The sequence below is a fragment of the Rutidosis leptorrhynchoides genome, chromosome 3 (genome assembly GCF_046630445.1).
Source record: "Rutidosis leptorrhynchoides isolate AG116_Rl617_1_P2 chromosome 3, CSIRO_AGI_Rlap_v1, whole genome shotgun sequence".
NCBI lineage: Eukaryota > Viridiplantae > Streptophyta > Magnoliopsida > Asterales > Asteraceae > Rutidosis > Rutidosis leptorrhynchoides.
In genome coordinates, this window is record NC_092335.1 from 50,402,865 (window position 1) to 50,416,333 (window position 13,469).

The window sequence follows — 13,469 nt, forward strand, 5'->3', positions numbered from 1 at the left end:
GTATTATTAATATTATTATCATTATTTTTATTATTTATCATTTATAAACATTATTATTATTATTAATATAATAATTATTATTATTAATATTATTATTATTAATATAATTATTAATTATTAATATTGAATAAATTAAAAGAATAGACATATACCTAAATTAGGTTATCTACTTTTAATTTTTTTTTTATATCGTGGTCTGCTTGCATTTTTTTTAACTAATCCTATCAACCTTTATATTTTTTATTTATCTGCATTTAATTTTTTAATTAAAATCGTGATCGAGCTTTTCTATTTTTCTTCTTATGTGTGCTTGAATGTCGACATCCTCAACTGCTATAAACAAATCTATCCTACATATTGGAAACAAATTCATTCCATCACTCACCATCATTATCAGATACAATTTTTTTTATTTATACAGAAAAATAAAATTTGCTCGACCTCTGTTTCATTATTTATTTATCAAAACTCGATTTCGAATGAATCATCAAAATGTAAAAATGCAGAGTTGTTAGTAATGGTGTAAAAAAACTTCCTGCAAAGATTCAAGTCTCAATTTTATGTATCGAGTCTTAATTTCGAAGTCAAAGCTTATTTGTAAAAAGTCAAACGATTATTAAATCAAGAAATTCGAGTTCATTTTTAATGTTTCAGTTAAATTGATGATTTAAAAAGGTTCCTTAAATGATTTAAAACAAATTTCATGTTGTAATTTCCATCCAAAACGATCTAAAATTCGAAAACCCATTTGGAGTTCATCCGTGTTCTTTGTAACTGTCATTGCTGCTGCTGCTTGATTTTTTTCTGTTGATTAAGCAATAAAATCGTGGTCATTCTGTTTCATTTGCAAATCCAAACTAAACCTATAATTCATGGTTATGGATTTCTGTCGACTTGAATTTGGGAAGAAGAAGAAGAAGATAAACAAATAGGTGTTATATATATATATATATATATATATATATATATATATATATATATATATATATATATATATATATATATATATATATATATATATATATATATATATATATATATATATATATATGTAGAAATAGATTAAAATAGAAAAATAGAAATGGAGCATTGGTTAAGGGTGTTAGCGAGTGAGCGTAAGGTCACGGGTTTGAGCCCGGTTCGGGGCAATTCTTTTTATACAGGTTTTTGAAAGGTAGTTTCTTTTTAAAAAAAAATTATTATTATTATTATTATTATTATTATTATTATTATTATTATTATTATTATTATTATTATTATTATTATTATTGTTGTTGTTGTTACTACTACTACTATTATTATTATTATTATTATTATTATTATTATTATTATTATTATTATTATTATTATTACTATTAACATCATTAAAAGTATTATTATTAATATCATTAAGGTTATTATTAGTAATATCAATATGATTAAAATTATTATTATTATCATTATTGTTATTAAGTATTAGTATTATTATTACTAATTATTATCATTTTTACCAATATTATTATTATTATTATTATTATTATTATTATTATTATTAATTATTGGTACTATTATTATTATTACTAATATTAAAGTTATTATTAACATTAATATTAAAAACATGATTATAATTAAAAGTATTATTTTATCTTATCATTTTTATCAAAAATTACCATCTTTATTGAAATTATTATTATTACTATCGTTATTATCATTATTACAAAAATTATCATTACTATCATTATAACATTCAAATTTAGTATTAAGTACTATCATTACAGTTATTATTATGAGTACTATCATTTTTATTATCATATTAACATTATTATTATTATTACAAATATAAAGATTTTAGAAAATACTTAAGCTACAATTTAAATTGAATTATTAATATTATCAGTACAATCATTTTAGTACTATTAAAATTATTACTTTAACAATCAATTGATATTTACATTAAAAATATATTTAATATATATTACATAATTATATTGATATTATTATAACAAATACTATGTGTTTAAAATATATAAAATAAATATTCATATAACATATACCTATATAACATTTAAAATAGCAAATATATTATTAATATAAATAAGCAATAACAGATATAAATAATAAAAATACTGGTTTGATTACCATTATATGTTCATTATATGTTTTAATATATATAAAACTGATATAGGTTCGTGAATCCGAGGACAACTCTGCACTTGTTCGTGCCATCATACTCGTAATTACAACGAAATATCCTACAGTATCGTGAGTTTATAGTTCCCTTTTAAACTTTATATACATTTTTGGGCTGAGAATACATGCACAACTTTTATAGCTATTTTACACGCTAGACACAAGTACCAACTGCTAAACTGTGCTATACCCGGATATGTCCGACTAAGTCCCTAACCGACAAGTATAAACACAACTTGTCTTTGAGGAAAACTTTGAACAACTTTTGGATCTGTGTGATCTACTAATTGGTCCCTGCGAGACCAAGCTTATGAACAACTTTTAGATCTGCGTGATCTACTAATTGGTCCATGTGAGACCAAGCTTATGAACAACTTTTGGATCTGCGTGATCTACTAATTGGTCCCTGCGAGACCAAGCTTATGAACAAAAATCTTGTGGTCTAACACTATTATTGAAATTATTATTTATGATAAACCTATGAACTCACTCAACCTAGTGTTGACTTTTTAAGCATGTTTATTCTCAGGTACTTAAATATTGCTTCCGCTGTATATCTGTTGTTATGATGATGATTGCTTGCCATGTTTGGAGTCTTCATTACATATCATACCAATTAAAGACATTTAATGCATTGTTCATTAAATACAATGTAATCTATTTATCTTCCGCTGCAAAACTCAATAAAACGTCTCATATAGAGTCGTTCTCGTTTATACAATTGTGATTTGATATATTTAGTGACGTTATTCTTCCAGGCCCTATCTGGAGGTCGTCACACCTTTGAACCTTCATTAGAAGTGATCCATCTACCTCAAACATATACAAGAAACCATGTTTGATCAAGATTACACAACCCCCTTCTTCAGCTTGCCCAAGACTAAATATGTTAGTCTTTAAGTATGGGATATAAAGTTTGTCGGTCAACAAATGTTGTTCACCATTCTTACATGTTAAAAGAATAGATCCTCTTCCTTCTATATCTACACACGAGTTGTCCCCAAACCTCACCGTACCACCAATATCTGTATCAAGTTTTGAAAACAGCCCTTTGTTTCCTGTCATATGGTTTGTTGCTCCAGTATCTAAGTACCACATGTTTTTTCTACCATCATGTGACTCGTACTTTGCTGGAAAAACCTTCTTTTCACTTAAATGAATCATTTCCTTCTCGTTTCTTTGATTGGCCACATACATCAATAGTGCAGGCCTGTCATCATTAGCCACTGGTAGTTCGGTTGATCTAGCTTGAGTCAAATTTGCTTGTTCTCCTTTCTTTCGTGTTGGACAATTGGATGAGAAGTGTCCAAATGCATCACATCAAAAACACTGCAGCTTGGATCGATCTTTAATTAAACTTTCGGTTATTTGTCTTCCAGCAGGAGAGTTTTGTCTGCGGACCGAACCCCTTCCTCGACCACCAAATTGTCCACGACCTCGGCCCCTATCTCGGGTGTCTTAGCCATTCCCTCGACCTTAAACAAAGCTGGTTTCCCTTTTCTTTCTCGAGTCCCATTCTTCATAGGACAATGGAAGTTGGTCATGGCTGTTATTTGTAGTCTTTAGACTGGTTCGTTCTTCATAAGCTTTTAACCTACCCACCACTTCTTTGAATTTCACCGTTTTGAGATCAACCAGTTGTTCGATAGTGGCTGCCATATTTAAGAATTTTTCTGGTATGGCAGTTAATATTTTTCTCACCAACGTGGTTTCCTCAATGATGGTTCAAGTGCAGCTGATTTTGAGGCAATTCCAGAAAGTTTTGCTGCAAAATCATCAATTTTTTCACTATCTTTCATCCGCGCTGCTTCAAATTCAGCTTTAAGAGTTTGAAGCCTAGCCTCCATTACTCGTTCAACTCCAAGGTGACGGGTCTTGATTGCATCCCAGATTTTCTTTGCATGGGTGCAGCCTGCAACTTGAAGAATCAAGTCTTCAGGTAAATACTGATACAGATAAGCGATTACAGAATTATCCTTTTTCTGATCGACATCAGTTCCAGGTTCAATTGATTCTCAGATTCCATGTGCCTTAAAAATTGCTTTGATCCTGAGCGACCAGATGGGATAATTGGCCGCAGTTAGGATAGGGCACTGGAAAGTAAGATGGTTGGTATCCTTGATTGCAGTCGAGGTATTGATAATATCCCCCATGAATCTGGTCTTCGATCGATGCTCGTATTTTTTCTGTCTTAAAATCTGGTGATTGATCTAGTCCTTTTGATCAACAACACGATCCCTTTTGTAACTTAGCTCTGCTACCAATTGAAGAAATTGGTACCAAATTATAAAACAGAATAGTATAATTTAAGAACAAGAACGTATTGGAAATCTTTCTCCAATTATAGAAAAACTCTTAATACAATTCTCTTATTACATAGAGCAACTATCCCTATTTATAGTTGATTAACCTTGTCCATTAAGTAAGTCTAGAATAATCTAGGATAATCAAGTCTAGAATAAATTAGAAGTAATCAAGGAAGAAGTAAAATTGAAAACAATGACGGCTAGCCCACTTGTTCTCCGTTCACACGTTCCACCTCCTCAAATCCATTTGAGATATAATTTCACAAAATAAACCTCTAACTATTACTTTATGTCAAGATTGGTCCAACAATGAGAACCCGAACTTGAATATATATTGAAGATCGTTTAGTAAACAAATTCAAACTTGAATATATTTAGAGCTCCTTATATTACTGTACATAATTATATAAATTTAATCATTATATATATATATATATATATATATATATATATATATATATATATATATATATATATATATATATACACACACACACACACACACGTTGAACTCGATCTAAGCTCGACCTCTTTGAATGTTAAATGAGCAGAGCTTGCTTAATCGAGCTCGGCCTTGACTTGACTTGTTTACATCCCTACTTGTGTTGATTTTATTCATCTTTTAGTTATAAGTTGTGTGATCTTAAAAATTGCTTAGACTAATATTATTAGTGTGTAAATATATGGGGTTATTAATGTTTGAAATATGTTAACATATTATGCATAAAATATTAATATTAATGTTTTAAAGGTCAAAATTGATTTGACTAATCCCCGAATTGAAGTAAATCACACTCCGATGAAAGTGAATTGCATTAATTTTAAATCATGACAGACAATTCATGTATCAGTTGTACTTCTATAGTAATCGCTATATACTTTATTATTTGTTCTTTTGTAAATAAATCATGACTGGGTGAAAAATCAGTGATCGACAATGTCTCTTTCATCTTAACTTGCTTTGCATTAATACATAATAATTTATAATCAAATTTGGTTGAAAATGTTGTATTTGATATTGATATAATTATATTTAGAAACAGAGATAAGAGAAGTCTGATTGAATCTCGTACTAAAAAAGTAGGAATCAAACCCAGTATCTCAAGTATAACTGTTAAACATGAGAGTTCGTACATGTAGCATAGTTGGTAATGGATGAGAGTCTCTTGCTATCACAAAGTAGAAGGCTAGGAGCTCAAGATCTAACACTCACATAATCAAAAGTGATGAGTGAGTGAGGTATGCCCCACATTATAGAGCTGGCAGCCAATTGTGCGTCGGTGTAAATTGCCAGTTATCAACCTTTTGCCAACAAAATCGAAATGAGAGTGCGAGTCAACTTTAAACAAGTTTATCCAGCTCGACATTAAGAAAGGATGTTAAAAAAGAATAATTAACTCTATATATACTAAAAAGAGCGGGAATTCACGTCGTTTTTGGCTCTACCAGTTTCTCAAACGTCAATAGCCAACAAACTTACAAAAGCCCCCCCAAAGAATATTAAACGTGTCAACTTTTCAAGGGTACAAAATATAAATTTATTATTTTATGAAAACACTTAAATAAACTCCACCCAAATTTTTAACGGACCGTATCTTCTCGACTGCTGTGAGTTAAATTTTTTCGACATCACCGTTCAACTCGGAATAATTTTACGAACACAACGCGACTAACTATATGCTAAACAGACGTTTTTCTAAAAAAACGATAAATATTTCGGGTTATCTTTCATACATACATATACACGTATAATAAACAACTCAAAATAACTACATCATATTAATGGTTCCGTCCCCCTTTTTAACGCAATATTATCGGCGTTAATAACGCGCAGGCAATTAGGTATACTGGGTACCACCCACATGTATCCAAACACACCAATAGCAACGCGTTTTAACTCTGTACACACATACAACGCTACGTTAAATATGAATACGCAACCCGAAATGTCCCTCCGCATTGCGCAGGCCGATTCGGATCTAGTTCAAATAACTAAACGAACATCAAGCTCATGACAAATAATCCGAGCAAGAGTAGAAACACAATTATCAAACTTTATTTAAGTGTGGATCAAGCCGGACTTAAGTTTCTGTGATACTCAACTGAGCTCGTATCGTAAACAGGCTAATTGGCCCAATTATGCTTTATTGGCACAAGGCAGAGAGGTAGTTTCTTTCGGACAGTTAGTGTACCACGCTCTTCCATATCCAAATCTTTGTTCTTCATTCCATTAGGAACTTTCCAATCAAAATAGTAAAGAAGATTAGCTATTACAAACTCGATATTCTCTAGAGCTGTATTCATTGCAGGGCAGACCCTTCGTCCCCCTCCAAACGGAATCAACTGATAATTACTACCTCTGTTGTAATCAACATCAACATTCTCAAACCTTTCGGGATAAAACTCGCCTGAATTATCCCCCAAGTGTTTGTATCTCTTCCCATCCCCCATGCGTTGATTAAAACAGTCATCTCAGGTAAGACGTCATATCCATCAATCTGACATTGGCTCATGCTTTTATGTGGTATCAATAACACTGCCGGTGGGTGCAATCTTAACGTCTCTTTCACCACCATTTTCAAGTATGACATTTTTGTGATATCTTGTTCTGTTATTTTCCAGTCTACTCCCACACAGTTCCTAATTTCCATGTGCAACTTATGCAACACTCTTGTACTTCTAGCTATCTCAGTCATTGCCCATTCCAGCGTCCGAACAGTCGTATCGATTCCCCCTGTAAGTATGATCTGAAAGCTCATTTACATTAGTTAATAGGAAAACAATATATACAGCTAACACGTAAACATATTTTTTTAGCCAAAAACAAGAATTAAATTAAATTAAAATAGATAAGAAGATCTAGTTGTGCTATAGTTGACCCAGAAGCAATACTGCGTCTGATAAATAGTTTACCATTAAATGTGCTTTTACGTCTTCTTTAGTCAATCGATAGTTAGAAACATTCTTAATGGAAGATAACTCATATATAGTATGAAGAAAATCGTTATCATGGTCGCTTATTTCCGTTGCACTATGATTAATATGTTCATCGATAATCATTTCAATGAAAGCATCAACATTACTAAACGATTTCTCCAGCTTCTCGTTCCATCCGGTGAAGTAATCTATAAACCACCCAAGCCATTGAAAATTATCTCCAACCGAACCGTTCAATAACAATATGGCTTCTTCAAGCATCACCTCCCATGAAATACCTTTTAAAGGTTCTCTTTTATAATTTATCTCGAATGGCACCTTGCACACCACCCCTGAAATAATCGCCAAAAATGCTTGGTTTAGATCGACTGAAGTGTTTAGTGGTCTTAACGATAAATAATGAACCATATTGTTAGTCTCCTTGGTCAATACTTGTCTATAAAATCTTGTTTTCTTGGGACTAAAGAATTCAGAAACCAATAACTTGCGCATATACTTTCGATGATTGCTTTCAGGCGAGAAGGCAACGTCCGCGTAGTTGTACGTTAGTCGCTGGATGGCACGAGAAAATGGGCGCGAACAAAATATGTGATCATGAGTTTTCAAGATCTGTTCGGCTGTAGAAGGGGAAGAAATTATAAGGGAAGATTTGGAAGTTGTTGATGCATATCTGTATAGCCGTCGCTGGGCGAATAACGTTTATTATTACATTGTGCACCTAGTTAGTGTATACGCATGAAATTGTTATGTTACAGGAGCATATGTAACTGTTGGGCCATAATATTCTGAGGCCCATTCGTATGAATGAGGCCCATTAGGGTTAATGTCTAGTTTGCCTATTTATATCAGTTAAATGCTTTCATTAGGGTGATGAGATAAAAGAGTAACCCTAATTGGGAGAGCCGTTTGGCGATCATGTGCATAGGGGAGATCATGCTCGATCTCCCCTGGCCACCGATGTTTCTCTGTTTAATCATTAATGTAAGTGTAACGTTTATTCAATTATAATGATTTACTTTGATTCATCGTGTTTTTATCTCTTCCGTCTTTGATCTAGCTCGTATAATGTTGTTTATGATCCTTAAACGGATCTACAGAACCAACATGGATTTGCATAATGGGCCCATATTTTTTTGAAAGTTGCCAAAGGGCCTGATGACGAGGTTTGCTATCTATTAATAATTGGTGTAAATTTCTAATTATAGGAAGTTTTGGTGGGCTTTGGGAAGATTAGGCACATCCATGACCAATTGCCTCGCCAATTTTAGAGTAAAAATAGATAGATGTTGAACATGAAAATAGCTAATACTAGTGTTCTAAGAAGCCATGAAATGAAGATAGTAAAGTTTTTCATATGATTGTTTTTAGCTGTTAATTTTTTATGATTGTTATTATTATTAGTTGAATTGAGTTATAATTATAAGTCAATTTATAGGAACCCTTTCCATGGATATAGAAACAAAATTATTTATTCTATCGATTCATAACAATGACTCATGTTAGTAATTTTTTATTTAATATATTTATTTCATGAAAAACATTTATTTTACTTGTACCTACCTACATAAACAATCAAACAGACAACTGTTACACATGGGATATATATTAACTTAGTTAAATTAAATTAATAGTAAAAAAAATGACAAAAAAATATTATTATTTTTCTTTTTTTAGTAAAAGCAATGCTAATTATAAAAGAGCTAATTGAAAAGACAAGAACAATAGAAGAGCAATAGGTGATGGAAGTCAGGGTCAGTCCCGAGAATTTAAGGGCCTAGAACGAAGTGAAAAAGGTCCTTAGATCCTAACGAATAATATAACTATCTAAAATGGTTCTTTCGGCCTTGATAGAATGCTAGTAGACTTTGATTTCTTTTACTTGGCATTTGATTGTTGTTTTAGGCCTATTATGCTTTGCCTTCGTTGCTTCACTTGTGTTTCCCTAGTTCACATGTTTCTTAAATCTCCGATTATGTCATATATAAAATAATTGGGCTCCTGAAAATTCTGGGCCATGAGCGGTTGATCACTTTGTTCCCCCTCCGAGCCTCCCTGACTGAAGTTCCTCGGATGCAACAAGCAATGCAACGTTAGAGGTATGGTTGTTATTAATAACCAACATATCTGTCGGCAATATGTGATGAATGTGTTGCGGCCATGCATATGTTCAACTACATGACATTCAAGACATTTACATCGATCAACACTCCATAAATTCCCCCTAATTGTAAAAGCACAAAAAGTTGTGGCACTTGTTATGGCGTAGCATATTTTTTTAATTGTTAACAGTAGCCTATTTCGCACTCTTTATAAACTTGAAACTGTGCTGCAATATTGATGAAAAAGCAGTATTGTTTTGGAGTAGTACTCTTACAACAGTTACAAGCTAGATATATACTGATTATAAATTTTGTTGATACATTGTCGATCTTTGTTACTGCAGGTTATAAAAGAATCCGTTTCCCCTGTTCGACTACGTTGTAGGCTAGTTACTTTTACTTAAAAAGAGATAGCTGATAATGGAGATACACCAAAGGCTCATGCTCATAAGGTTAGCATTAATAATTTAAGTGATAAGGATTATCATCTTGTTTATATTAAAACGTGTATCTTCCATGTAAATAGCTAAAGTTAGTTACAACGTGTTAGACAAAATATAACGATTAGGTGTTGAATGGTTAAGACCTGAATGATTCAAAGGTCTAATTAAATATGGTTAAGAATGACAATAACATGTTTGATAATCATTCTGAATAACTCTGTGAATAATGTAAAATCAATGTATTAACCTTCTAAATGAATAAATAAAAGAATAGAATTGTTTGATAAATGTTTTAGATTGATTTAACTAAGATACTAATACTAATACTAATACTAATACTAATACTAAAATGACAAAATTTCATTCCTCGTCTCTAAACTTTACGTCGATTTTGACTCCCTGTCCTTTTTTTTTTTGTGCATTCCTCGTCCCTAAACTATGAAAAGAGTACATCCCTCGTCCCCCCGTCTAATTTCTGTCAAAACCTGTCGTTACCCCTTATCACGTGCATGTCATGTGAGGGTATTTTTGTCATTGTTTTTTCTTCTTCTATCATAAAAACCCCATTTTCATCATCTTCATCATCTTTATTTTTTCAGTTCTAAACTAAAAAAAACCCATATTTTCACATCTAATTTAAATGACTATGAAATTAAAACATACAGTAAATAATTTATTTAGCTTCAGTCAATTTCATCTCACTATTTCTTCTTGAACAAACTTTAACTTCCTATATGAGTCGATGAATGAACAAAGCTGTAAATGAGAATCAAACTAAAAGGAACACTCAAATACCGTTAGAATATACCATAATAGAAGAACACTCACAAATCCATTAGAACACTCGGATCAACTTTTATTAGGAAAAACACACAGATCTAAAAAAACCCACTTCTATTAAAAAAAAAAACCCCCAGATTTAAAAACGGATGATAACCTAAGGGTGGTGGAATCAAATAGATGGCTACGAGCAGAATCGCGGTGTGAAGATTCAGATGAAGAACAGATCTGGAACACAAAATCAATGATGAACAGTGGCGTGTCTCAACATATGAACACAAAATCAAATTTCGTTATCTAGTTGTTCTTAGACCTCGATTACTACATGAAAAACGTTTAGAATCTTCCTTTGAATCCTCAAAAGTTAACAGAATGATCTGAAACTCAATGATTCATTCGAATTGGAAGTTTGACCGAGATGAATTCATCTTTGAATTTGAGATCTGGACAAATTCGTTGAATCACAATCTGATTCGAAGTATTTCGTAGCTTCAAGAAGTGATTAGGAATCAGAATCTTTCTTCAATTCGATGTGAGATTAGCTAAATTGTTCCGGAGACCAAATCGATTAATGATGAACACGAGTATTGTAGCAGCTTCTTTATGAATCTGAATTGTTAATGTTGTTAGATTGATGATGATGAAGATCGAAATAGATGATGATATGAAGAAGTTTGTGTTAAAGATGAAGGATCGATGATGATTGATGATGAAGATATATGAATATGTGTTTTTGGATGTGAAAGAATTGGGGGTCTTTATGATAGAAGAAGAAAAAACAATGGCAAAAATACCCTCACATGACATGCACGTGATAAGGGGTAATGGCAGGTTTTGACATAAATTAGACGGGAGGACGAGGGATGTACTCTTTTCATAGTTTAGGGACGAGGAATGCACAAAAAAAAGAAAAAGGACAGGGAGTCAAAATCGATGTAAAGTTCAGGGACGAGGAATGAAATTTTGTCTACTAAAATTGATATGCTGAATGGTTAAAAGAGTAAATCAACTATGTATGGTTCAACAAACTTTGTTGAATGATTTCATCATCATTTATCATTCAGATGTCAAACAAAAAAAATGCATCAAATACTGAATGGTTCAAAATTCAATGCTAAACAATATAATTAAGAGGCAAATAAACGCTATTGCAATACATGTACAACTCCTAAACTCTATAAGTTGTATTGTTTTCCTCATTAACAAGATTAAGGTTAAATTTTATACCTACTATATGGTAACACAGATCGCAAACCTATTCAATTTTTTTCTCTTTTGCGGCCGATTACAAGTTCGTCACCATAATGCCCTCTCATACTATCCCTAATGATGCAAATTCCAAAAATTCTTGGATTATTTCTACACTTGGAAATACTTTCAGTCAAATTAAGAGAATTTTACTGGCTCGAAACCCTTTCTTGAAAATTATCAGTGGTGCCATGCTAAAGAGCATTCCCTACAAAAGTGTCATATATTCGCTGAGAGTCACCAACCATTAACCCTTTCTTGAAAATTGTCAGTTGTATCATGCCTATGAAAACTAAATAGGAACTATGTATAGTACCATTTTTCATAACCTGTTTACCTTCGTGCTAATATGTAGAAACTGGACCCATTATCTCAGTTATAAATATTAAACAACATAGAAAGTCATGTCGCGTAATTCGGTTGGTAATGGGTAGGGACATCTTGTCATCAAAAAGCCGAATGGGCTCTGAAATTCAAGGCACCTCATAGTCGCAACCACCGAGTTAGGTATATCCCTCACATTATAGAATTGACATCTGATTATAAGTCGGTATGAATTGCTGATTATTAACCTTTTACCACCAATAACTGCCGAATAATAAAAAAAACTCCACAAGTATTATGTTTTATTCATAGTCTATTTATATGTAATTTATGGATTACATAGGATATCATAAAACCATAAACAAAACTCTAATCACTATAATGGACCCAAGTCCACAATTGAATTTTGGCCTAAGCTAATCGTCCAAGCCCACAATACTTATCGAACTTGGGCCTAACATAACTTAATATGTCTAATCATAACAATGTGAGAGGTCGGGTAGCCTTATCAAACAAGTTTATTTATCTAGCTCGACATAAAGGATTTAAACAAGAAAATATCAAATAACTAAACAAGCATCATGATAATTGATAAGTACTCTGAGCTCGAGCTGGAACACAATTATTAAACTTTATTCAAGTGGGGATCGAGCTGGACTCAAACTTTTTGATACTCATCTAAGCTCCGATCGTAAACACACTAGTTAGCCCAATCATGCTTCTTAGGCACAAGGCAGAGAGGTAGTTTTTTTTGGAGAGTCAACCACGTTCTTCCATGTCCAAATCTTCGTTCTTCATTCCATAAGGAACTTCCCAATTGAAATAGTAAAGAAGATTCGCTATCACAAACTCGATATTCTCTGGAGCTGTGTTCATTGCTGAGCAACCCCTATGTCCCCCTCCAAACGGAATCAACTGATAATTACCACCTCTGTTGTAATCAACATCAACATTCTCAAACCTTTCTGGATAAAAGTAGCATGCGTTATCCCCCCAAGTGTTTGCATCCCTTCCCATCCCCCACGCGTTGATTAAAACGGTGGTCTCAGGTAAGATGTCATATCTATTGATCTGCCATTGGCTTACGTGTGATGACCCATAAATTTCTGACCAAATTTAAACTTAATCTTTGTATGATTAACATTTCCGACACGATAAGCAAA

At 32.3% G+C, this 13,469-nt stretch overlaps 1 protein-coding gene and 1 pseudogene across 1 annotated transcript; both read right to left on the reverse strand.

Annotated features, from left to right (window-relative positions):
• Positions 1 to 262: 262 nt before the first annotated feature.
• On the reverse strand, positions 263 to 3,366 carry LOC139899970 (uncharacterized). Its single transcript, XM_071882789.1, has 2 exons — positions 2,951 to 3,366; positions 263 to 350 (listed from the first exon to the last, which is right to left on the reverse strand). The coding sequence occupies exons 1-2, from the start codon at positions 3,364 to 3,366 to the stop codon at positions 263 to 265; spliced, it is 504 nt and encodes a 167-aa protein (XP_071738890.1).
• Positions 3,367 to 6,599: 3,233 nt separating this feature from the next.
• On the reverse strand, positions 6,600 to 8,766 carry LOC139897711 (parthenolide synthase-like; annotated as a pseudogene).
• Between the last annotated feature and the right edge of the window lie 4,703 nt (positions 8,767 to 13,469).